The sequence below is a fragment of the Rana temporaria genome, chromosome 4 (assembly GCF_905171775.1).
Source record: "Rana temporaria chromosome 4, aRanTem1.1, whole genome shotgun sequence".
Classification (NCBI taxonomy): domain Eukaryota; kingdom Metazoa; phylum Chordata; class Amphibia; order Anura; family Ranidae; genus Rana; species Rana temporaria.
Genome location: NC_053492.1, coordinates 158,832,062 through 158,857,746, shown reverse-complemented (window position 1 = coordinate 158,857,746; position 25,685 = coordinate 158,832,062). Strand labels below are relative to the sequence as shown.

At 43.7% G+C, this 25,685-nt stretch overlaps 1 protein-coding gene across 2 annotated transcripts in view; it reads left to right on the top strand.

Annotated features, from left to right (window-relative positions):
• Window positions 1-25,685, top strand: part of IFT80 (intraflagellar transport 80) — a 225,091-nt gene that overhangs the window by 149,631 nt on the left and 49,775 nt on the right. For both annotated transcript variants that reach the window (XM_040349275.1, XM_040349274.1), the window contains exons 13-15: window positions 2,160-2,224; window positions 10,495-10,630; window positions 11,347-11,494. In XM_040349275.1, coding sequence (XP_040205209.1) covers window positions 2,160-2,224; window positions 10,495-10,630; window positions 11,347-11,494 — 349 coding nt within the window. The remainder of the gene's footprint in view (window positions 1-2,159; window positions 2,225-10,494; window positions 10,631-11,346; window positions 11,495-25,685) is intronic.

Here is a 25,685-nt window from a genome sequence, read left to right as displayed (position 1 = left end):
TGGGCTCCAGGAACAGCCCAGCTGGGCGGCCACAGGATGGGCAGCCGCAAAAAGGCTGGGAGAGTGGTGCAGGCTTCAGGAACAGCCCAGGATTTGGTGACCCCTGGAAAATCATAATTTGACCCCCGAGGGGGTCCCGACCCCAGGTTGAAAACCACTGGTCTAGGAGAACAATAAAAGAAGATTTACTTACTCGACCCTCTGCTCTTCCCTGTTGCTAGACCAGTTCCCACAGCATCTTCCCCATGCTCCAGCGGTCTAGGGTCCTGTCATCAAGAGAAATGCAGGGTGTGTTGAAGCAGTGTGGGGAAGCACCATTTGTCAAGGGAGCAGAAGATCAGTAGGAGTTTCTCCTCTCTCCTAAACAGAACAAACTGTACACACGATCATTTTTCAGCATGAACGTAAACGTCCTTTTTCAGCATGTCTAAAAAACGACGTTTTCCCAACTTCATCATTAAAACGATGTTGCATACACACCATCGTTTTTAAAAAATGATCTAGCAAAGCGCGGTGACGTACAACCTGTACGACGGCACTTTAACGGGGAAGTTCCATTCGCCTTTGGGCTGCTTTAGCTGATTCCGTGTTAGTAAAAGACGATTTGCGCTTTTTTGTCTGTTACAGAGTGATGAATGTACTTACTCAGGTTTTTTTCAGTAGTTTTAGCCAATACGATCATTTTTTACAACCCGAAAAACGACATAGTTTAAAACGATGTTAAAAAATGCAGCATGTTCAAATTTTTTTTTTTTTTTTTTTCGTTTTTCGGAACCTGAAAAATTATGTGAAGCCCACACACGATAATTTTAAATGTGGTTTTTGAAAAACAACATTTTTTTCATGCTGAAAAATGATCGTGTGTACGCGGCAATAGCCCTTGCAGTGCTGTTGCAGCCCCACTGCAAGGGATAATTTTACGTTTTCCAATTATTCCTCATGATAGACAATTAATAAATGATTATTACATGTCAACGTAGGAAAAACACAATATAAAAATTTGTGAAATAGGGGTAAAGTCTCTGGATGTGCAGTCAAGCATCAATAAATAGATCAATAAACCACCATCTGAAGCGTTCTTCCTTTTGAAAATAGGACATTGATTTGCTCACCCCTTTTTTTTCACTGGGACTAATAATTTTTCAACACAAATAGGGCCACCTATTTGTTTTAGTGATTTTAACACATCCACAGTACTAAGTTTTGCAATATATATATTCGCTGGTTTTTGTTTGAATCATCACGTTAGTTGCGCAGCTTGTTTTTCTACAATTGTTCCCACATTTAAAGTTGCAGCATTTGTGTTTTTTTTTATTTGTTTGTCCATGTGACAGCACAGTATTACCCCAATCCTTACACATCAATAAATAGAGTGCCACCAAAAAAATAAACTGAATTGTGTGGGGATTTATTCAAAGACAAAGTGGGAGTAGAATCGACGGTGATCCTAAATCCAGTATATCATAAGATAAGGAGATCAAAAGTAAAAATAGAAACATGAGAAGCTAGAAAAAAGAAGTCATGGATGGAAGGGTAAGTATAGAGTGAAGATGGAGTCAGAAGGAATTGGACCTCAAACTACTGTAGGTCCAACTAGATGAAAGAGGGGAACGGTCTTAGTCCTTTTGTATAGAGAGCTATCATTGCAGGTTGGAAGATAAGATGCAGGATTTGGAAAAGGTAGTCTTGGTATCCACTCACTATGTTAGAGGTGGGATGATATTGGTTTTCCAACAAAAAAAAGAAGCATAGCAGTCGAGCCACGGACAGGAATGATGCAATAGTTTTTTCTGACTTGGACTTGAACATGACCTGTGAAAAATAGATAGAAGAGCTTTTTCCGGAGCTTGATAAACATAGTCAATGTACTGTACATATGGTTGTAAAGTTCACATATCATGTTCCAATATGTCTTTATAGGGGAGCAGTCCCACCAAATGTATAAAAACGGCATTGATCCTTTATCTATATCAATTGGTGGCAGGGTGGCATTATATTAATTTCCAATATTCCCAGGGTTTAGTTTTCTATTATATTAATTTGATTTCTGTGTAAACCGTGCACTTTTCATTTTGGATGACATGGACAATAAAGCTTTATTTTAAAGTGTATTTCAGTATGCTAACACACATGTGACATTGTTTATTTTTATTTCTCAGTAATCTACTTGTTTGATGCATTATCGGGGAAGCCACTAGGGGATGGCAAGCCGCTTGCTCATAAGGTAAAAAAAAAGCCCTTTCTGCTGTATTACTATAGTGATATACATGTATGTTTATGTTGACTGTTCGGTCATTTTGGATGCACTGTATCTGGGAAAGAGAGAGGGGGGAAAAAGGAAAGTAAAAAAAGACACTATTTGAAGAAGTAGAGGTTAACTACTGTATAACTAGCGCTTTGTCTCAGCATGGATTTTTTCCAGCTGGACCACACACAGTTGTGAATTAAATTCCTTGGATAGTGAGCAATATGATGCTGCCACATGCCTTCTTTCAGCGTTATCTGTAGGGAGCTGAGTTTTTCTGTAGGACATAATGAGACCGATCCATGAAGTATGTTGCAATGTCACAAAGAGTGCATAATGATCTCAAACAAAGTCATATTTTTCTTCTTCCCGAACACAGAATATCAGTGCTGATTAATGGGATGTGCTTATTCACAGTATTGAGCGTATGTTGTATCTCGGTTTTATTCCAAATGATGCTAAAGAGAAGCCCACATTACAATTTTTTTCTCTTTAGTAAAAGTGAAATTAAAGTAGAATCGATGAAGTGTTAATGCCAAATATATTCAATATAAATGAATCAACTTGGTATTAGCAGTTAATTTATATAATTAAATAAATCAGGGTTCACTAAATGGCGGACCGCGGATGTCCAAACCGTGGCTGTGCCACTTATCTGTCCGGTTGTTCTGTCTCTGGTCTCTGGCCCGGCCACCACTATCATCTTTACAGCGGGGGGTGCTGCATTTCGGAACAGAGGGCAGGATTTGATAATCAATCACACGCTTGTTAATCTAATCAATTGGGCAGCCCCATCCCTCTGTCCCGATATGCTGCACCTCCCACGTGAGGATGATGGCGGTGGGAAACCAGAAATAGAGAACACCCAGCTGCTATGTGCCTCTGACACAGACATTTTGTTAAAGCGAGCAAACTATTGCTTGATCATGTAAAGCTGAGATGATCACCGGTGAACAGGTATGCGCAATCCAGTTTGCTTGTGCTATCTAGGTAGAGACACCCCAGATTAAACCCTTTCCATTCCAGATTGAGCAAGCTTCTTACACCAGGCTTACAGTGAATGAAAGCGTTTTGCAGTTTAGCTACTTTTGGCACATTGGCAGAGCTTATTGTTGACTGTAATTAAAGATAACATCAAGCAAACTTATCATTTAGGTCATTAATTTGACATACAGTGAGGAAAATAAGTATTTGAACACCCTGCTATTTTGCAAGTTCTCCCACTTGGAAATCATGGAGGGGTCTGAAATTGTCATCGTAGGTGCATGTCCACTGTGAGAGACATAATCAAAAAAAAAAATCCAGAAATCACAATGTATGATTTTTTTAACTATTTATTTGTATGATACAGCTGCAAATAAGTATTTGAACACCTGGGAAAATCAATGTTAATATTTGGTACAGTAGCCTTTGTTTGCAATTACAGAGGTCAAACGTTTCTTGTAGTTTTTCACCAGGTTTGCACACACTGGAGGAGGGATTTTGGCCCACTCCTCTACACAGATCTTCTCTAGATCAGTCAGGTTTCTGGGCTGTCGCTGAGAAACACGGAGTTTGAGCTCCCTCCAAAGATTCTCTATTGGGTTTAGGTCTGGAGACTGGCTAGGCCACGCCAGAACCTTAATATGCTTCTTACAGAGCCACTCCTTGGTTATCCTGGCTGTGTGCTTCGGGTCATTGTCATGTTGGAAGACCCAGCCTCGACCCATCTTCAAAGCTCTAACTGAGGGAAGGAGGTTGTTGCCCAAAATCTCGCAATACATGGCCCCGGTCATCCTCTCCTTAATACAGTGCAGTCGCCCTGTCCCATGTGCAGAAAAACACCCCCAAAGCATGATGCTACCACCCCCATGCTTCACAGTAGGGATGGTGTTCTTGGGATGGTACTCATCATTCTTCTTCCTCCAAACACGGTTAGTGGAATTATGACCAAAAAGTTCTATTTTGGTCTCATCTGACCACATGACTTTCTCCCATGACTCCTCTGGATCATCCAAATGGTCATTGGCAAACTTAAGACGGGCCTTGACATGTGCTGGTTTAAGCAGGGGAACCTTCCGTGCCATGCATGATTTCAAACCATGACGTCTTAGTGTATTACCAACAGTAACCTTGGAAACGGTGGTCCCAGCTCTTTTCAGGTCATTGACCAGCTCCTCCAGTGTAGTCCTGGGCTGATTTCTCACCTTTCTTAGGATCATTGAGACCCCACGAGGTGAGATTTTGCATGGAGCCCCAGTCCGAGGGAGATTGACAGTCATGTTTAGCTTCTTCCATTTTCTAATGATTGCTCCAACAGTGGACCTTTTTTCACCAAGCTGCTTGGCAATTTCCCCGTAGCCCTTTCCAGCCTTGTGGAGGTGTACAATTTTGTCTCTAGTGTCTTTGGACAGCTCTTTGGTCTTGGCCATGTTAGTAGTTGGATTCTTACTGATTGTATGGGGTGGACAGGTGTCTTTATGCAGCTAATGACCTCAAACAGGTGCATCTAATTTAGGATAATAAATGGAGTGGAGGTGGACATTTAAAAGGCAGACTAACAGGTCTTTGAGGGTCAGAATTCTAGCTGATAGACAGGTGTTCAAATACTTATTTGCAGCTGTATCATACAAATAAATAGTTAAAAAATCATAAATTGTGATTTCTGTAATTTTTTTTTTTTTGATTATGTCTCTCACAGTGGACATGCACCTACGATGACAATTTCAGACCCCTCCATGATTTCCAAGTGGGAGAACTTGCAAAATAGCAGGGTGTTCAAATACTTATTTTCCTCACTGTAACTTGATACTGAAGCCCCAATCCATAGGGACACACCTGCTGTATGACTTGTCCATGTAACCTGGTACATATTAGCTTTGGGATGCTCAAATCAAATATTTTAGTAAGGGGTTGATGTCAGTGCGCAGGGCCACTTATATTTCAAATAGAACTGGGCTTGAGCACCCTAGGTATTAGAATGCATTGTGATGTGTAACGGGGTACTGTGATGTGAAGGGGAACGGAAGACACAGTCGGACTGCTTTAAAGGGGGGACTGTGATGTGAAGGGGTCTGTGATGTAAAAAGGTAGCTGTAATTTGAAGGGGGGTGGAGGACAGTGATGTACCCGGAGGACTGTGATGTAAAAGGGGGTGTGATGCATTATAGTGCAAACATGATATTTGGACCTCTGCCAGAAGAAAATGTTACAAACTGGACCCCCGTGAATTTTAAATCAAGACCACTGATATCAAGTTTTATTATTACTGTTGTTAAGAATTAAATATAGACTATTTTTGCCACCAAGCGGAACCAAGAAAAGCAGAAAAATACCTCTATATAATTGTGTCAGCTGCTTTTTTTTTTTGTCTGAACATCAACATTAATACATATTGGAACCCTTAATGCAGAGATATATGGCTCTTTTATACAAGGTGATAACAACCTAGTCTATATCGCTTAAAGTGCAGTTGTGCTCATAAGTTTACATACCCTGGCAGAATTTATGATTTCTTGGCCTTTTTTTAAGAGAATATGAATGACAGCACAAAAACCTTTCTTTCACTCATGGTTAGTGTTTGGCTGAAGCAATTTATTATCAATCAACTGTTTACTCTTTTTAAATCATAATGGCAACATAAACTACCCAAATGACCCTGAGCAAAAGTTTACATACCCTGGTGATTTTGGCCTGATAACATGCACACAAGTTGACACAAAGGGGTTTGAATGGCTATTAAAGGTAACCAGTCTCACCTGTGATCTATTTGCTTGTAATTTAGTGTATTTCTAAAACAGGGGTGCCCAACCTCGCGGGCCACATCAGAGGGCTCCGTGGGCCACCTGTGGCCCCCGGGCCACTGGTTGGGCACGCCTGTTCTAAAAGGTCAATGCGTTTCTGGACTCCTGACAGGCCCTTGCATCTTTCATCCAGTGCTGCACTGACGTTTCTGGATTCTGAGTCCTGGGGAAAGCAAAATAATTGTCAAAGGATCTGCGGGAAAAGGTAGTTGAACTGTATAAAACAGAAAAGGCATAATAAAAGATATCCAAGGAATTGAGAATGCCAATCATCAGTGTCCAAATGCTAATCAAGAAGTGGAAAATGAGGGGGGTTCTGTTGAAACCAAATCACGGTCAGGTAGACCAACTAAAATGTCATCCACAACTGCCAGGAACATTGTTCGGGATTCAAAGAAAAATAACTTCATGTGAAATACAGGACTCTCTAAAAACATGTGGTGTGGCTGTTTCAAGATGCACAATAAGGAGGCACTTGAAGAAAGATGGGCTGCATGGTCGAGTCGCCAGAAGGAAGACATTAATACGCAAATATATATAAAAAAATTAATTGCGCTCCCACCTAGAAAATTTAAAATTATCATACAAACTCAAGTGTCCTTCAACAATAGTGTTCATACAAAAAAAACAATAACGTGTGAGTTCATAAATACTAAAGGGTCAACTCTGAAGATTCGTTCCAATAGATACCTATGAACGGACTCATGAATGGCAAAGTCCATATAAATAAAATGGGATAAGGAAAACTTGACCGGTGAATCTACTCTGATGTTCTGTTCATCTAGTGAAAGAAAGGCGTTCACAGCCACTTACCAGATAGAAGATCATATAACACCCATCAGAATATACTCCAGCCAGGCCAGGATAATCATCCGGGGATTCCTCCTCCAGGACACACCGTTCGTGTTGTGTTGAATTGCGTTCGGCTTACACTGGATTCCTGCTGCGGTATACTCCTCACAGTTTCACCCGAGCGGATCACCGATTCCATGTAACATTCAGGCAGGATAAAAAGAAGAAAGCCTCATGGTGTAGTATGAAAAGGCCTTTTATTAAAAAAATTGCACTGCACTGCAAATACACCAAAGGGAATGCAAAGATAAAAAACACGGCTGAGGCTGACAATCCGATCGGCTCGTGCGTGGTGACGTATAGAGTACTGACTCCACCCGACGCGTTTCCCCATAACAGGATTCTTCTGGGAAAGGAGACGAGTCCGTTCATATGTATCTATTGGAACGAATATTCAGAGTTAACCCTTTAGTATTTATGAACTCACACGTTATTGTTTTGTTTTTGTATGAACACTATTGTTGAAGGACACTTGAGTTTGTATGATCATTTTACATTTTCTAGGTGGGAGCGCAATAATTTTTTTTATATATGTATGTTGGCTGAAGGTTTAAGGTTTTTTGATTGCAGCACCACTTCATTTATCATTTATTTTTACTTTTGCTACCTTTCTTGTTTGCACGTTGGTGTAATTTTTATTTAATAAGGGTTCCAGCGCAGATTTTTTTCCTTTTATATTACTACGCAAATACCACAAAGTATCCCGCTTACAATACACCAAACAGCACAGAGACAAGCGTCAAACCTTCTGGCACAAAGTCGTTTTGGAGTGATGAGACCAAAATTAAGCTTTTTGGCCACAACCATAAACGCTACATTTGGAGAGGAGTCAACAAGGCTTATGATGAAGGTACGGAGGTGGATCGCTGATGTTTTGGGGATGTGTGAGCTGCAAAGGCACAGGAAATTCGGTCAAAATTGTTGGCAAGATGAATGCAGTATATTATCAAAAAATACTGGAGGAACATTTGCATTCATCAGCCAGGAAGCTGCGCATGGGACGTACTTGGACATTCCAAAATGACAATGATCCAAAACACAAGGCCAAGTCGTCCTGTCATTGGCTATAGTAGAATAAAGTGAAGGTTCTGGAGTGGCCATCTCAGTCTCCTGACCTCAATATCATTGAGCCACTCTGGGGAGATACCATCTGAGAAGATAAAGAGCCTCATCCACAAATACCCCAAAAGATTTCAAGCTGTCATTGATGTTAAATGGGGCAATACACTGTATTAAGAACTGGAGTATGTAAACTAGGGTCATTTGGGTAGTTTCTGTTGTGAATTATGATTTAAAAAGAGTAAACACAATTGATTGGTAAGAAATGGTTTCAGCCAAACACTAACCATGAGTGAAATAAATTCTGCCAGGGTATGTAAACTTATAAGCACAACTGTATACCCTGTTAAGTGACTGGCCTCGGGTGATACGCAGAGATTAAACAAATCCTCCTACATAAGGTATGTTTATCTGCAGTCTTCTCTCTCTACATCCAAAGTCCAGAATTTATGAAGCTTGTCAGAGCTGCTAGAAAATGGGGGGATGGAGAGCTAAAGTTACACTCCTGCAGGGCTCAGTGAGGAGAGCTCTGAGAGCTGATTGGAGGGAAGGGACACACCCCCCTCGGCTCCAGAAGATCCACCTGCAGGAGAAGCACTGCTCCCATGCCCCAGGTAGAAGAAGCTGTCCAGACCAGGTGCTGGGGGGGGCTAAAAATACTGCATTTGAACTCTTGGTTAATATTAAGCACGTTTGGAGTGACCCATTTGAGTGGCATTATTGCTGTAGATTAGGGTACACTAGTGTCCCCCTCTAAAGAGTGATCCACATTGGATTACTTTTCAGAGGGTGGTTGACAGGCAGCATAGAAGCATTATATTGCCTCCTCGCCACCTGATTTAATCCCTAAAAACCTGCACCACCTCGCTGAAACTGCGTTCATTGTACATGGTTGTGAGGCATCCCCATTCAGTGGAATGGGTTGCATTTGGCCAGTGAATGTGGTGGGGGGATATTTTTGTATACCCCATTTTGATATTTTTGCCATTACCCCCTACTAAGCACTGCACTCTGTAGATTACATACATATTCAAAACCCCTGCATTCTAGGCATTACCCACTTCTGACCCCTGAACTATGTACATTACTTCAGTCATGACCACTGAACTATGTACATTACCCACTCCTGACCTCTGCACTATGTACATACCCCTGACTCCTGCAAACTATATGGTACGTACTCCTTAAACTACACTGTGTAAGTTACATTTTCCTGATCCCTGCACTGTGTACATTTCATATTCTTGACACCTGCATTTTGTAAATTATATACATACACCTGATACCTACTTATCCAAGGCACACCGTCCACACTGCCTCCTCCTTCTCTGCTTGCGGGATAGGGGGAGGGGTGGTAGGGCTCAAGCCCCAGGCCCTGTCAGGTAAGCTGTACGGGGCCCCATGATTTCTAGACCTGCAAACTGCTTTCTGAATTGGCAGCACTAATTCTTTTGCTCAGGAGTCTCCATTTTTTCTAAACAAATGGCCAGTTTACAGTCCTTCAGACTTTAGGGGAGCCAGACTGTGGAAGTAAACAATGCCCAATGTTTGGAATTAGAGGAGGAATAGTGCCCCATCGTTGATGTAAGTGAAAGGAATAGTGCCCCATAATTGGTGTCAGTGGGAGGAATAGTGGCCTGTCGGAGTATTTGGGAGGAACAGTGCCCCATCATTGGTGTTGATTGGAGGAATAGTGACCCTGGTTGGTGTCATTGGAAGGAATTGTGGGTTCATTTACTATAGCACAAAAATTTACTAGAGCACAAAATCAGGCTCACTTCTGCATCGAAACCAGTTAGATTCTAACTTAAGCTTGTTAAATTAAGCTTTTGCTTATAAAACCTTGAAGCTGATTGGTTCTTATGCAGAAGTGAACCTGATTATGCACTCTACAGCTTTAGTAAATAAACCTCTGCATCCCGACATTGGTGTGAGGAATAGTGCTCCACTGTTGGTATCAGTGGGAAGAATTATGCCCTATTTGTGTCAATGAGAGAAATTGTGCCCCATTATTGGTGTCAGTGGCAGGAACGATGTCCCATTGTTGAGTCAGTGGATGTAATAGTGCCCCAAGGGCCGGATAAAATAAATCAAAGGGCCGTATTCGGCCCCTGAGCCGCAGTTTGGAGACCACTGCTTTAGCTAAAACCCTCCCAAGAGTTAAAGTGCCTGGGAGGTGGAGCATGTGAGTCACAAACAAAGGAGGATTTGGTTCAGTCGGGGAGGCTTATACTTCATATATAGTAACTGGATTTGTTACTTGTTTAGACTGTCATACAGGAGACTTTAATTATACTTTAATAAATGAGTCTTTCAGAAACTACTATATTTCTCTGTATAATCTTTGCCTCAGTGAAGATAAATCATCAAGTCTATAAAGTGTCAGTTAAAGCCTGCTTGTTTATTGATGGCACATCTTCTCTTTTCGAAGAGGTAATTTTCACACTGGATGATGTGTTTTTGCTCAAATTATTTAGCCTACCCCAGGCTGCTTAATTTACACATATGGTTAGTGTAAACTAATAAAATAATTTATTTTCTTTTTCTTTATTTTAGATTGAAATAGTGGAAATTGCTCTTGACCAAGGAGGACATGCAAATGAACGAAAAATTGCATTTATTGATAAAAACCGTGATCTCTACATAAGTCCAGTTAGGAAGTTTGGAAAAGAACAGATATCTATCAAGATTGGTATGTTATGCCGCGTACGCGCGATAATTTTTCGGCATGTAAAAAAATCAACGTTTTTCAGCCTCTAGAAAAAAAAGGCATTTTTAACTACGTTTTAAACAATGTCGTTTTTTGGGTTGTAAAAAATGATCGTGTGTGGGCTAAAACGACGTTAAAAACCCTGCGCATGCTCAGAAGCAAGTTATGAGATGGAAACGCTTGTTCTGGTAAAACTACCGTTCGTAATGGAGTAAGCACATTCATCACGCTGCGACAGACAGAAAAGCACGAATCGTTTTTTACTAACAGGAAATCAGCTAAAGCAGCCCAAAGGGTGGCGTCATCCGCATGGAACTTCCCCTTTAGAGTGCCGTCGTCGGTGTTTTACGTCACCGCGCTTTCCTAGAGCATTTTTTTTTAACGATCGTGTATGGGCAACGTGGTTTTAATGATGAAGTTGGAAAAAAATTAATTTTTTTTATTATTTTTTTTGTCGTTTTTCAGAACCCGAAAAATTATGTGAAGACCACACACGATCATTTTAAATGACATTTTTTTTAAAAGTTTTTTTACATGCCGAAAAATGATCGTGTGTACGTGGCATTAGACTAAATTGTTTTTGACAATACAAGATGACATTAGTTCTAATGTATTCCTTTTTTTGCTAATCTTTTTACTGTCTTAATCATGCTCAATCATTTTTATGTAGTCTCTCCTTTTATTCTATTTCTTTGTAGGTAGCATGGTACATACTTTAGCCTGGAATGATGTATCTAACATACTGTGTGGAATTCAGGATAATCGTTTCACAGTCTGGTATTATCCGAACGTAGCATTTGTAGATAAAGAACTGTTGCCAAAAACAATCAGTGAAAAAGATGGAAGGTGAGTCGGTTAGCTTTCATGAAAACATTATGACAAAGCCATTTTAAATTTCTCTTATGCTTAAGAGATCTAGCTGTCATAAATTTCTAATGGTAGCATGGCATTGTGTGACTGCTATCTAATACATTGGAAGTTATTGTTTAACCGCTTTACGACAGCACAATCAAATCTGTGTTCCTATATGATTACAGGTATTTAAATAGCGCCTACAATTTATGCAGCACTTTACATATACTGTACATTCAATCATTCCTTACCTCAAGGAATTTACAAACCAAGGTAACTTACCTTACATGCTAGGGCCATTTTCCTGTTTCTGTGAGTTTTTTTCTTATAAAGTGGAGGTTCACCCGAAATGTAAATTTTTAACCTTAGATTGATGCTCATTTTGTCAAGGGGAATCGGGTAGTTTTTTTAAAATCTAAGCAGTACTTACCGTTTTAGAGAGCGATCTTCTCCGCCGCTTCCGGGTATGGGCTGTGGAACTGGGCATTCCTATTTGATTGACAGGCTTCCGACGGTCGCATACATCGCGTCACGATTTTCCGAAAGTAGCCGAACGTCGGTGCGCAGGCGCCGTATAGAGCCGCACCGACGTTCGGCTTCTTTTGTTTACTCGTGATGCGATGTATGCGACCGTCGGAAGCCTGTCGGAAGACTGTCAATCAAATTGCAATGCCCAGTCCCGAAGACCATACCCGGAAGCGGCGGAGAAGATCGCTCTCTAAAACGATAAGTACTGCTTAGATTTTAAAAAAACTACCCGATTCCCCTTGACAAAATGAGCATTAATCTAAGGTTAAAAAAATGTTTTTCGGGTGAACTCCCGCTTTAAGGAGTAACATCTTTATTCCAGTAGAAAAGCACATGGCATCTATAAAGAATACCATGGTACATTGTCATGAAGTGAAAAACATACAGTTGTTAGTTTCTTTACAAACAACATAATTCAATCATACAGGCAGCCCTACAACACTGGCAGCTAGCATTTTCTCTGCCTGATTGCAGTTAATTCCTTTGTGGGTGTCCACTTTATGGGCAACTGCATTGCGGAGTTAAAATAGAATGACATATCTAGTGGGGTTTTGCACTACTAGGGAAATTTTTTAGTTAAGAGACATCTAACCTAGCAACAAGTTTTTGGAGTGTAGGAGGAAATGGGAGTACCTGGAGAAAACCCCTGCAAGCCCAGGTAGAACACGCAGCTCCAGTGACCCCAGTGCTACAAAGACGAAACGGCTAACTACAAAGCCACAGTGCTGGACAATAATTAGAATAATAACGACTAAAAGCCAATTAAAGATGCTTCTGATCTTGTGATCAAAAACCTTTAAAAGAGAAGTGCAGGAATGTAAAAAAAACATCTATACTCACCTAGATAGCTGCAGCATGGATCCAATGCTGCAGCTGTCCCCGCAAGCTCTACAGTGAGAACTGTGCCATCAAAGCCCACTGGTCACTTAGTTCTGGGGTCTGCTCTGAGCACTGTCAGTCACCGGCTCTGTGTTCGGCCCCTCTAGCGCTTACTGGAGCACTGGACTGGGGAGGGGGCGAAGTGGTTGTCTCAGTCTCTCAGCAGTGCACTAAGTGGCTGAGCTGACTGCTGGTCATGCTTCTTGTTGGGATCCCTGCAGGGCCCGAGCTGGCTCTGTAATGTCTTTAGCCCGCTGACAGCTGAATCTGGGTCCTAGAAGTGCAGAACTAAGTGCACTCCTGTGATCCACATGAGAAGTATGACCAAAAGAGCTTTAAGAAGAGTGGTCATATTGATGTGCCCAAAAAGTGTAAATCATTTTTAGTTTTTTACATAGAGTAGGGAAGGATTAAAACCCCAGTTAACTTATGTTTTGCTGTCTATATCCAGTTGGGGAGGCTGCCTTCCATTTCCTATTTTGGAGATAAAATGGGAAATGAGATGAAATCTCTCTGAGTCCCCTTTCACACTTATACGACTTGTCCCACGATTTTGGACTGCAAAATCGCATTAACAAGTCATTCTCCATGATTTTCAATGACTTCCGTTCATATTGGCACAACTTTAAGTCGTGCCGACTTCAAAGTAGTCCCTGCACTACTTTGGTCCAACTTCCAAAGTAGCATGCAAATCGTACCTGAATAATATAGACATGATTTCAGTTCGATTTTGTAAGCACAAGCTGTAAGAACAAGCGGCTTTTTGACCCTTGTCCCACCCAATCCTTTCAACATAGTAGCCCCGCCCAAGCTCCAAACAGCCCACAAAAAGATATGTCCTTGTCCTCCGCTTCTCCTCCTCTTCTTCCTCATGCACTGCTACTGCTGCAGCAGCAATGACGACTGCTGTGGCAATATATTGAGTAGCAAACATTTTCTGTCATAACACACCACAACAACCAGGAAGCAAACAGGAACTGGAAACAACTATGGCAGGAAAAGGAATTACCTCACACCATGTATGTTTTCATTGGTTAATGCCAAAGTTGTGGCAAAGTAGTACTGATCCAAAATCGCTGCGAAATCGCGGTAAAATCGAGGTTGCGGCAAAGTCGCACAAGTATGAAAGGGGCCTAAAGTGAACGTCCATCTTATTGAGTAGCAATAGGTGTCCCCTTTGGGGAATTTCCCCTTACCTATTGCTCCAAATTCAACTCGGAATGTTTACATTACCCATCACTTTCTGTCTGTGTGACAATTGTCTCCAGGTCAAATAGGATCAATCTCTGCAGGGGCACAGCCATCAATAACATTTTGACAAAGTGCCTATAAAATAAATGTTTCCTTTTGCATATATTTTAATGCAGCTTTTCTCAACCTTTATACCCTGAAGGAACTCTTGAAAAAAGCTTGAGATCTCCTTGAACCCTTAAAATAATTTTCTAATTCTGTGCGATCAGTGAGTTGTAAATATGACAACAAATAAGTGTAGTTATTAAAATAAATAAGACATTTTTATCCTGCCATGCAAGATTGCACAGGCCTGGTATTATAATCCAGTAATTTATTATCTTTAGGCCCCATACTCACGAGCAAACATGTCTGCTGAAACTGGCCCGCAGGCCAGTTTCAGCAGACATGTTTGGTCGTGTGTGGGCGCGAGCGGGCCGAATTCCAGCAAACATTTGCCCGCCGGGCCTTTTCCCAGCGTGCAAATATTCCTGGACTTGTTTTAAAACAGCCCGCTGGAATTCAGCCCGCTCGGACATGTACGGTCGTCAGTACAGACCTACCGTACATGTCCAGGCGCCCGCCGTCCCTCGCATGCGTCGAATGACTTCGACGCATGCGTGGAAGCATTTTAAAGGCGGGCCGCCCACGTCGCCGCGTCATTGTCGCGGCGACACCGCGTCATCGACGCGGCGACACCGCGGACACGCCCCGCGTATTGTTTACGCGCGGACTTCTGTACGATGGTGTGTACAACCATCGTACAGAAGCCCTCTGGCAGACATGTATGGTGAAAACGGACCGACGGACCGCTTTCACCATACATGTTTGTCCGTGTGTACCCGGCCTTACTGTTTCCCAAAAAAGCTTTGTCCAGGAAAGTTGCGTTGTATATAGAAATCTTAAACATTTAGATATTTCTATTCATAAAGTCAACTCAAACTAGAGTACGAACTCTACTGGACAGAGCTTTTCAGGAAACGGATAACAAGTTAATGAGAAAAAGAGTTGGTTATGATAGCAGGTCTTTCTAATCTTGATACAAAGCTCAGGAAATAGCACATAAGGAATTACTTCAATAATCACAATGTACACTATATTACCAAAAGTATTGGGACGCCTGCCTTTACACATGAACTTTAATGGCGGTTCAGTATTGAGTTGGCCCACCCTTTGCAGCTTTAACTCTTCTGGGAAGGCTGTCCACAATGTTTAGGAGTGTGTCTATGGGAATGTTTGAACCATCTTCCAGAAGCGCATTTGTGAGGTCAGGAACTGATATTGGATGGCTCGCAGTCTCCACTCCATAATCCCCCCTCCATCAAACGATTTGGACCAGTACACAAAGCAAGGTCCATAAAGACATGGATAAGTGAGTTTGGAGTGGAGGAACTTGACTGGCCCACACAGAGTCCTGACCTGAACCTGATAGAACACCTTTGGGATGAATTAAAGTGGAGACTGCGAGGCCAGGCCTTCTCGTCCAACATCAAACCGGTGCCCGACCTCACAAATGCGCTTCTGGAAGAATGGTCAAACATTCCCATAGACACACTTCTAAAACTCGTGGACAGCCTTCCCAGAAGAGTTGACGCTGTTATAGCTGCAAATGGTGGGCCAACTTAATATTGAACCCTACGGGCTAAGACTGGGATGCCGTTAATATTCATGAGCGTGTAAAGGCAGGCGTTCCAATACTTTTGGTAATATACGGTATGTACCTCCTTTTTGTATCCATGCATTTCTTTCTTTTTATACCTCCTCGTTTGAGGTATTTAGGTGCCTCAGTAAGTATTTATCTAGTAAAAGAGGAGAAGTCCTTCCATCCTGAGCTGCTGGCTCTTTGTTTAACGCTCCCCTCATCTCATACTGCTGGTGACATCAGAAGCAGGAAATTAACGAGTGCTATGAGGTGAATATAAATTTGCCCCGCAATTCTTCTGATTTGTATTACTATTATTGCTTTATATAACACCAACATGTTTTGAACACTGTACCAATGAAAAGCATACGAGATCTACGACAGTAATATTGAAGCATACACAGATACATAAAACATTGGGAAAGCATGCCCAAACAAGCTTACTAAAATTCCGCGTACACACGGTCGTTTTTCGGCATGAAAAAAAAAAGACATTTTTAAAAACGTCATTTAAAATCATCGTGTGAGGGATTCACATCGTTTTTCGGCTTCTGAAAAACAAAAATAAAAAATAAAATCATGCGCCTAAAAATCGCCCAGCATGCACCTCTCCCTGAAAACCAGGAAGAAAAGGGAACTGGGCTTCACATGCCCACACATATGATGGATACAGCCACAACATGAGCTGGAGGATATAAGGCAAGTGTCTGCAATGATTTCTGGAACGATTGGGGAGCTATTAATATGTTTTAGGGACTATTTAATGTGATTAATTTTAGCTTGCAAAAAAAAAAAAAATTATGACCGGAACCCCGCTTTAAATAAAACTTACATGTACATTAAGTGTTCTTATATAGAGACTGCTCTGTCCACCTCCTCTGGTGCCCTGCTTCTCTTATCCCCCACTGAATGCCATGCCGTGTGGACTGGAAAGAGGGGTGTGCACATTTAGGAGCACTCCAAGGTGCAATAGCATTTTATCAAGATCTCTACCTCATTTTGGCATTGAAATATCATCATATCTATGGTTCATCACAAAAAGGCGTGCCTCTAGCACAAACGCTTATCTTCGATATCATTAATGTGACCATAAATCCTTCTACTCGATTCCCTTGCTGTGGAGTGTGAGGTCAGTAAGCACATTTTTATTAAAATGGAGTTCCACCCATTTAAAAGTCAGCCGCTACAAAAAGTGTAGCTGTTGACTTTTAATAAACAGACACTCACCTGTCCCACAGTCCAGCGATGTGGGTGCAGGAAGCCACGCTCCTCTCCCCCTCCTATCTCAATGACGCCAGCATTCTAACTGTGGCGTCACAGCCGGGCACACACTGCGCATGAGCGAACCGCTCTGCACGCTGTGAATGGCCGGGCAATCTTCTGGGACCTGTGTTGTGTCCCAGAAGATTGGAGGGAGGGGAGAGAGATGATCTTCCTTGCGGCACCAGGGAAGAAAGTGGGAGCTAGGGGGGTAATCCACAAAAGAGATACGACGGCGTATCTACTGATACGCCGTCGTATCCCTGTTTCTATCTTTGGAACTGATCCACAGAATCAGTTTCCAAGAGATAGACAGAAGATCCGACATGTGTAATTGAATTACACTGTCGGATCTTAAGGATGCAATTCTAGGCCGGCCGCTAGGTGGCGACGCCATTGCGGCCAGCCTAGAATATGCAAATTAACACTTACGGCGATCCACGAACGTTCCGACGGGCCCGTCGCGCTAATTCTACGTCGTTTACGTCGAGTTACGCCGTGTAAAAATAGGGCTGAGTCCTATTTGACTAAGCCCTATAAAGTATGGCCGTCGTTCCCGCGTTGAAAATTCAAACTCTACGTCGTTTGTGTAAGACGTCCGTGAATGGCACTGGACGCCATTTACGTTACCGTCTAAGCAAATGACGTCGGAGCGACGTCTGTTAGCGCAATGCACGTCGGGTAATTTACCCGACGGAGCATGCGCAGTACGTCCGGCGCGGGAGCGCGCCTAATTTAAATGGGACTCGCCCATTTGAATTGGCCCGCCTTGCGCCGGACGGATTTAAGTTACACCGCCGCAAATTTCCAGGTAAGTGCTTTGTGGATCGGCACCTAACTTGGCAACTTTGCGGCAGTGTAACTTAAATGGAAAAATTTACGTTGCGCTGGCTGGCTGTGGATCTGGCCCTAGGTGCCTGTAAAAACAAGGTACCCGCTCCTCCCCCAGAAAAATTACATGCCAAATGTAGCATGTCAGGGGGTCACCAGCAGTGAAAGCGGAAGTTAAATTTTGTGGGGAACTCTGCTTTAAGAGTAAAAGGTATTTTAAAGTGAAACTAAAGTTGAAAACTAGAAAAAAAAAATACAAACATGCAGGCGCATTATTGCAGAAGGGACATGGTCAGTGGCGGCTGAACGGAGCACCAGCAAGAAACCACACTTAGAGGTTGGCAGAGAGATAAGTACACACTTCAGATAGCTGTGCTTAGGTCAAATTTCAAGAATGTGGTTTACATCCACTTTAAGTTAGCATTTGAGGATAGGCCCTCTCTAACTATAACATACAGGGTAGCTCTAAGTTAGCAATTGAGGCTAGGTCTTCTCAAACTATGGCCTTTTCTGGTTAGAGTACACATGGAAGAAATCCCTTCAGCACCCAGCTGCAAACCAGCAAACTTATCTAATTAAAACCTACTTGTACTATAATAGAGGCAGGAGTCTCCAATGCATACATGTGCAAGTATATGTGGAAGCCACCTGCCACTATCAAGAAGCTTCTGCTAAGTTGATCCTAGCACTAAGCAGTGAGATTACCAACAGTAGACCATATATACAAATATACACATGAACCAAGAGCAAAACTTACCCAGAGGTCGCCCCAGCTGTCCTGGGCTACTACAACCCTTGAAAGGCTCAGACCAGCTCTAAAGCAGCTGCAGGCCTCCCATGGGTGCATCCTTAAATTATAGCACAAAAAGAAAGAAAAAAGGCAAGCTGCTCAATCAATTTATGAACAGCAAAAGGTGCTAGAAAAAGGGAGGGGCAAATTGCCCAAATGCACACAAAAACAGGATTTCCCCGCAGTCAGCTGTCCTTCAGCAAATAAGATCTAATTAAAACCTGCTTCTTAATTCACAGTAAAAGCAGACAAATTGGACACAACACACAAGTTCTGAAAAGTCGTGTGCATTGTGTGGAAGGTAATGACCAGAACAGACCTCACTCAACATGCAAATCAAAAGGAGCTGATTCATTAAGCATATGGAGGACTGCACCACCTGCTGGCTGTACGCTGACGTGTGCTTGCTCTTCAGTTCTGCAGCACGCTGACGCATTTACATTTTTACCACAGGCTGTGCAGATGTGATCTACTGTATTCATATGTCATTTAGCCCGGGGCTTTTATTCTTATTGTCCAGTGAGGTCTAAAACTGGGCAGTGTGCATCAGTAGCTTAGCTGCTGCCCTCTGTACTAGACGCTGAATTATTACTCACTTTATTCTTTCTCTTTCTTTGTGCTCACTGTCCCTTTATGGTGACCAGGGGTGTGGTGTGCTGCCAGTCAGCACTCTGGTTTTATTAGAATAGTATTCAGTCCACTTCTGTTATTTGGAATGGCAAGGAAATTCTTGCCAGTAGCATGTTATATAAATAAGACAAGTTACAGGCAAATGGGAGAGTCCTGTAAATGTTCCTGTGCTATAACTGGAGCTGCGGTTAGTAATAATAATAGAAGATAAACTTTCCACAACAGCAACATCCTAACTTGATGCACAGCAGAGGTCCTTTAAGGTTCATGGGCATTAGCTATGCCGGGCATTAGCTATGCTGGGCACTTTATTTGTTCTTTTGAACCATGTAAGAATCACATCTGCCCACTCACAGGTTGCCATTTTTTAAGTTAAATAGGACAAGCTTTATTCAGTTCGCTACAGCATCTGTCAAAGCCTCTTGTGGGTACAGGCAGGTGTTGTCCTCACAGAGTTCACCAGAATGATGTGTTATAAGGTCACAGCAGAGGTATCTTGGCAAAAGTATCTGTGGCTAAAAAACCCTTTAGATACTGAAAGGAAACAGGGTGGTAGCACGGACGACAACCTCTTGAAATAATTGTTGTGTAGGTTAGAATATGAATGGTTGTCATGGTCATAATGTCTTTTTTTTTCTCTGAGGTTTGGAAATCTCCCATTTTGTATAAATTGTAAATACAGTCCTTTTGTTCCTGGGTACATCTTGTCTTGCTCCTGTGAATACTGATTGCCCTGTGATTGTGTTTTCACTAAACAGCCCAGATTGCAGGCAAGCAAACAGAAATCAAATAGTTTAAATCGGTCTTTCTTGGCTTCTTTTTTTTTTTTTTCATTATGAAGGAACCATTAAAATAACTATCAAGTCTCAGGAAACCCCTGCTTATACACTCTGTATATGGCATGAACCGTAAATTAATTTATAAGAATTATAAGAAGAGGATAAGGAATATAGTGTGTTTAGTATAGTTAAAATTTTGGGGCTACTATAAAGGGCAACAAATGTATTTTATTTTTTGAATTGGGGAAACTGTTTTTAAATAGGGAAACTATTGTAGAATGACAGTGTTCCAGAGTAAAAAAAAAGTCTCCATCTCAATCCAAGCATTACATCTTAAATTGATACGTTCAAATATTGGTCATAAACAGAATTTTCCCTAGTTCGTCTTTCAGGACAGCCACTTTAGAGAGATCCTGGCTCCTCCCCTCTCAGGAAACACCGCCTTCACAGAAGTATTTTAGCCTTATCCTCCCACCAGCCCTTTCAGTTATGGTGTTTCCTCCGGTGGGGAGACACCACTGGGGAACCAGGGCCGAAGGCTGGGGAGGCTAAGGCAATTCTGTCAGAGAGAGGGCCAGAGGAGCCGAGAATCTCTCTGTTTGTGTTTTTGAATTTGGCGCCAGGTTGGCGAGGGACCCAGTTACCTGCTATGGCGCCGTGCAGCTCAGCGTCTCCTTGGCTAAGGACGTAAGCTGGGAGGTCTGTTCTTCTTCTGCCCAGGGGGGCTCTGTGTGAAGTGTCTGAGTCGCTCCTGTCTTGCAGCAGCATGGAGCTCGGTGGCTGGCCGGATGGCGGGTGACGTCAGTTCCAGCGGGGCGGACTCCTTTACACAAGGCGCGTCTTCCGGTTCTGGACGCCGCCTAAAAGACAGACCAGGCACTCGGCTGGTGCGGCCTTTCCTGTTAGCTGGCGTGGCAGTGTTTTGGAGGCCGGAGACCACTTTTCCTCAAACCAGGATGTCGGAGACGGAGGTTTCTAAGACAGCTCCTGCGGATGATAGCACCAGCCAAGCGAAGGTCAGTGGAACCCTGGGGTGGTGTTCCCTCACCTAAATTCCTGTTTGCTCCACTGGTGTGTTCCCTTCCTGGTGGTCGGGGGGGAGAGGAGTGGGTCCCTGGTGGTGGTTGGTCCTGGGGCTTTGCACTCCTGGTGATCCCTGTCAGTACTGCTGTAGGTCTTGGCCTAATGCTGCTCTCTCTTTTTTTTCTGTTTGTTTAAGAAATATACAAGTAAATCGCTCCATGGCTCTAAAAAGAAGTGCCCTGTATGCAGAACCACAATGGGAGAGTCTTGGACCAAAGCCCTATGTAGGGGATGTATTGATGAACTATTAAGAGAGCAGGCAGCAGAACAGGGGGTAGATCTGGCGGCATCAGTTAAAGAGCTTTCAAGCACTTTTCAGTCTTTCCAGGCAATGTTTTACAATTTTCAATTGCCCCAGCCCCAGAGCAACCCTCCTCTAGCACAGCAGAGGGTTTCATCTGACCGAACGGAGATTCTCACTGGTAGTGCTGAGTAACTGGAGGGGTCTGGAGAGGAAATTGAGGAAGATGCAGGCAGCGATTCTTCGGGTTTCTCAAGGAGAATCAGACGCGGAGAGGGTGGACGGGGAGTGCACAAAAACCTTGCGGTACAAACTCTCCCTGGAGGAGGTGGAGGATCTATTAGGAGCCGTCCACACCACTCTGGGGATTCAAGAGGAAAATAAACCGCTGTCCCTGCATGACCAAATGTACAAGGGCCTGGGGGAACAAAAGAGAAAGGTGTTCCCGGTCCACGATGTACTGGTCAATGCCATCAAGAAAGAATGGCAGGATCCGGAAAGGAAACCTTTTTTCTCAAAAGCATTGAGAGAAGATTTCCTTTTGCGGAGGAAGAAACCCTGGTTTGGAATAAGTCCCCCAAACTTTTCCCAGGTTTCTAGACATACGGACCTGGCCTTTGAGGATATGGGAGTACTCTCTGACCCCATGGATAGGAGGATGGATTCCCTCTTAAGGAAATTTTGGGACTCCTCACAGGGTAACCTTAAACCTGCTATGGCAGCCACTGCGGTGGCTCGCAATTTGGAGCATTGGCTTACCCAAATTAAAGCGCATATTGAGGCAGGTACAGCTAAGGAGACTATCCTCTCCTCTTTTCCTACGCTACTCAAGGGGGTGGCCTACCTGGCTGATGCCTCAGCGGAATCTGTGCGTATGTCTGCAAGGTCCTCAGCCCTGTGCAACTCGGCAAGGAGAGCCTTGTGGCTTAAAACATGGCAGGGGGACAATGCGTCCAAGGTAAAGCTCTGTGGTATTCCTCTCACTGGAGACTTATTGTTTGGACCTGGTTTGGAGGCTGTACTTTATTGGACGGCCGATGAGAAAAAGGTGTTTTCCATTAGAAAGAACTTTGGGGGACGACCAAAGAAGAAGTTCCAATTTCAAAGGAAATCAGAAGCCCCTAAAGCAGGTTCCCAAAAGGAGAGTTTGGGGACAGAGGGGAAAAGGGCGAGGGGAGGCGATTTTTCGCGCTCCTGAACAGCCCAAAAAAGACCCAGTGACAGGGTAACGGTGGGAGGAAGGTTGGGGGCCTTCCTCCCACAGTTGGAGATGATCACCTCCAATCAGTTCATCTTGGGGTTCATCAGAAGGGGATACAAATTGGAGTTTTCAAATCCCCCCACTCAGACTCTTGGTTACCAACTTACCAAGATGCATGGAAAAATCTTCAGCACTACTTTCCTCCCTGCAGGAGTTGGAGCAACAAGAGGTGATAGTCCAGGTCCCAACAACGGAGATAGGCAAAGGCTTTTACTCTCACATTTTCGTGGTTCACAAACCCTCGGGAAAATTCAGGCTCGTTCTAAATCTGAAGCCTCTGAATATCTCCGTCACCTACAGGAGGTTCCGAATGGACTCGATGTATTCGGTGAAAGCTCTGCTTCCACCAAACTGCTTCATGGCATTAATCGATCTAAAGGATGCATACCTACACATCCCCATAGCAGAGGAACATCAGAAATTCCTAAGATTAGCAATAAGGACTGGGGAAGAGGTACTACATTTGCAGTTCAGAGCTCTCCCCTTTGGCCTATCCTCTTCCCCCCACATCTTCACCAAGGTGATGGTGGAAGTCTTGGCTTTCATGTGACTCAGAGGGATCTCTATAATCGCATACCTGGACGACCTTCTCCTGTTTGCACCTTCTCCAGAGCAGTTGATCCGGTATCTCCAGATAGCAAAAGACATCCTGGAAAACTTAGGATGGCTCCTAAACCTGGAGAAGTCCAACCTAGTTCCGTCCCAAAAGGTCTCTTTCCTAGGGTACGTGTTGGATTCTACAGAACAAAGGGTTTTTCTTCCCCCAGAGAAGGTTCTGAAAGTGGACAAAGCCATGCTGTCTCTGCAGGGCAGCGACCAGATTTCGGTAAGGAAGGCAATGACTTCCACTCTCCCAGCAGTCCAGTGGGCGGGTCTACATTTTCGCCCTCTTCAGCTTTTCATTCTGAAAGTCTGGGACCACAGGCAGGAGTCACTGGATTCCCTGATCTCAGTCCCAGATCAGGTCAAACGATCTCTCTGGTGTTGGAGAAAAGGAGCAAACTTGTCCCAGGGTCTGGAATGGATTCTGCCAGTTTCCAAGACGATCACGACCGATGCCAGCGGCACAGGTTGGGGAGCGCACTTAGGTCCCAGGTGGGTGCAGGGCACCTGGGAGTCAAAAGACGCAGGGAGATCCTCCAACTGGAGAGAGCTAAGGGCAATTGCTCTGGCACTCGGGTCCTTTCAGGAAGAACTTCGGGGGCAACATGTGCGAGTACGATCGGACAACTCCCCAGCAGTAGCCTACATCAACAGGCAAGGGGGCACAAAAAGCGACTCTCTATGGCTGCTGGCGGAAGCCATCCTCAGATGGGCCGAGCGCAATGTTCTATGCCTATCAGCAGTCCATTTGAAGGGGGAAAAAAATCAGATAGCGGCAGGTAAACATTGAGGGAAGGCGACTGGGTCTTGAACCAGAAGGTCTTCGATATGATAGTCTGGAGGTGGGGGGTGCCTTGTGTGGACCTCTTTGCCTCAAAGCAAAATGCAAAAACAGATCTCTTCTTCTCCCTGAACAGGTGGGACGGGGCATTGGGAATAGATGCACTGGCTCAGACATGGGCATTTTCCAGGTGCTATGCTTTTCCCCCCTCCAGTGATGATTCCTGCAGTGTTGAGGAAGTTTCAGGAGGAGAATACAACTCTCATCCTAATTGCCCCACACTGGCCCAGGAGGTCATGGTTCTCAGTCCTAAAAAATCTGGCCGTGGAACCCCCCTGGATTCTACCGGCTCAGAACAACCTGCTTACTCAGGGGCCAATCTGCTGTCCTCACGTGGACAGGTGGAATCTTGCAGCTTGGCTTCTGAGGAGGAATTGCTGAGGGGCAAGGGGTTCTTGGATCGCCTGGTTGCGACCCTCCTAAGCTGCAGGAAGAAAGAAACGCAGAACATCTATCTTAAGGTCTGGAGACGTTTTAATAGTTGGTGCTCCGAAAGCTCTTTTAACGTACGCAGTTCTGTAGCGGTGCTAGAATTTCTGCAGACTGGGGCTGACAAGGGATTAACTCTTAGCACTTTGAAGGGGCAGGTATCAGCTTTGAGCGTTTTTCTAGAGAAACATCTAGCGATAGATCCTTGGATTATAAGGTTTTTCAAAGCCTTAAGCAGGCAGAGGCCAGTTGGAATCGCCTCATTCCCGGTATGGGATCTTTCTTTAGTTTTACAGGCTCTTACAGGGGATCCTTTTGAACCGTTGGGGTCCTGCACCTTAAAGCTAATCACCTTCAAAACAGCGTTTTTGGTGGCGATTACTACGGCGAGACGAGTGAGTGAACTCAAAGCCCTCTCTATTAGGGCTCCCTTTTTTCAGGTCTTTCCGGATCGTGTGATTTTTAAAACAGATCCGGCCTTTTTGCCAAAGGTGGCCTCGAAGTTTCACAGAGGTCAGGAAATTATTTTACCTACTTTTTGTTCAAACCCGGTGAGGGAACAGGAACACATTTTTCATAATTTGGACGTTAGGAGGTGCGTCCTTCAGTATTTATAAAGTACTAGTCAGTTTAGGAAGTCTGACTCCCTTTTTGTTTTGTTTTCTGGGACTAGGAAGGGGTCCAGAGCCTCCAGGCGCACTATAGCCAGATGGTTAAAGTCAGCTATTGTCCAGGCTTATGTGATAGGGGGATTGGAACCCCCCGATGGGATCAGGGCACATTCTACCAGAGCGGTAGCGACTTCGCAAGCTGAATGGGCTGGTGCTTCTCCAGAGCAGATCTGCAGGGCTGCAATGTGGTCCAGCTTCAGTACGTTTGTAAAGCTCTACAGACTGGACTTGCTGTCAGCAAAAGACCAGGCCTTTGGTCGCAAGGTTTTGCAGGCAGTTGTCCCTCCCTAAGGTAAGGTGCTCGCTTATCCTCTCTAAAGTGGCTGTCCTGAAAGACGAACTAGGGAAAAACGGAGTTACGTACTTGTAACATCCTTTTTCCAGGAGTCTTTCAGGACAGCACCAGTACCCACCCAGGTATTGGATGTCTGAGGACTCATCACATAAGACCGTCAGGTAAGTTTAAAGACTTTTTTATATGACGTGT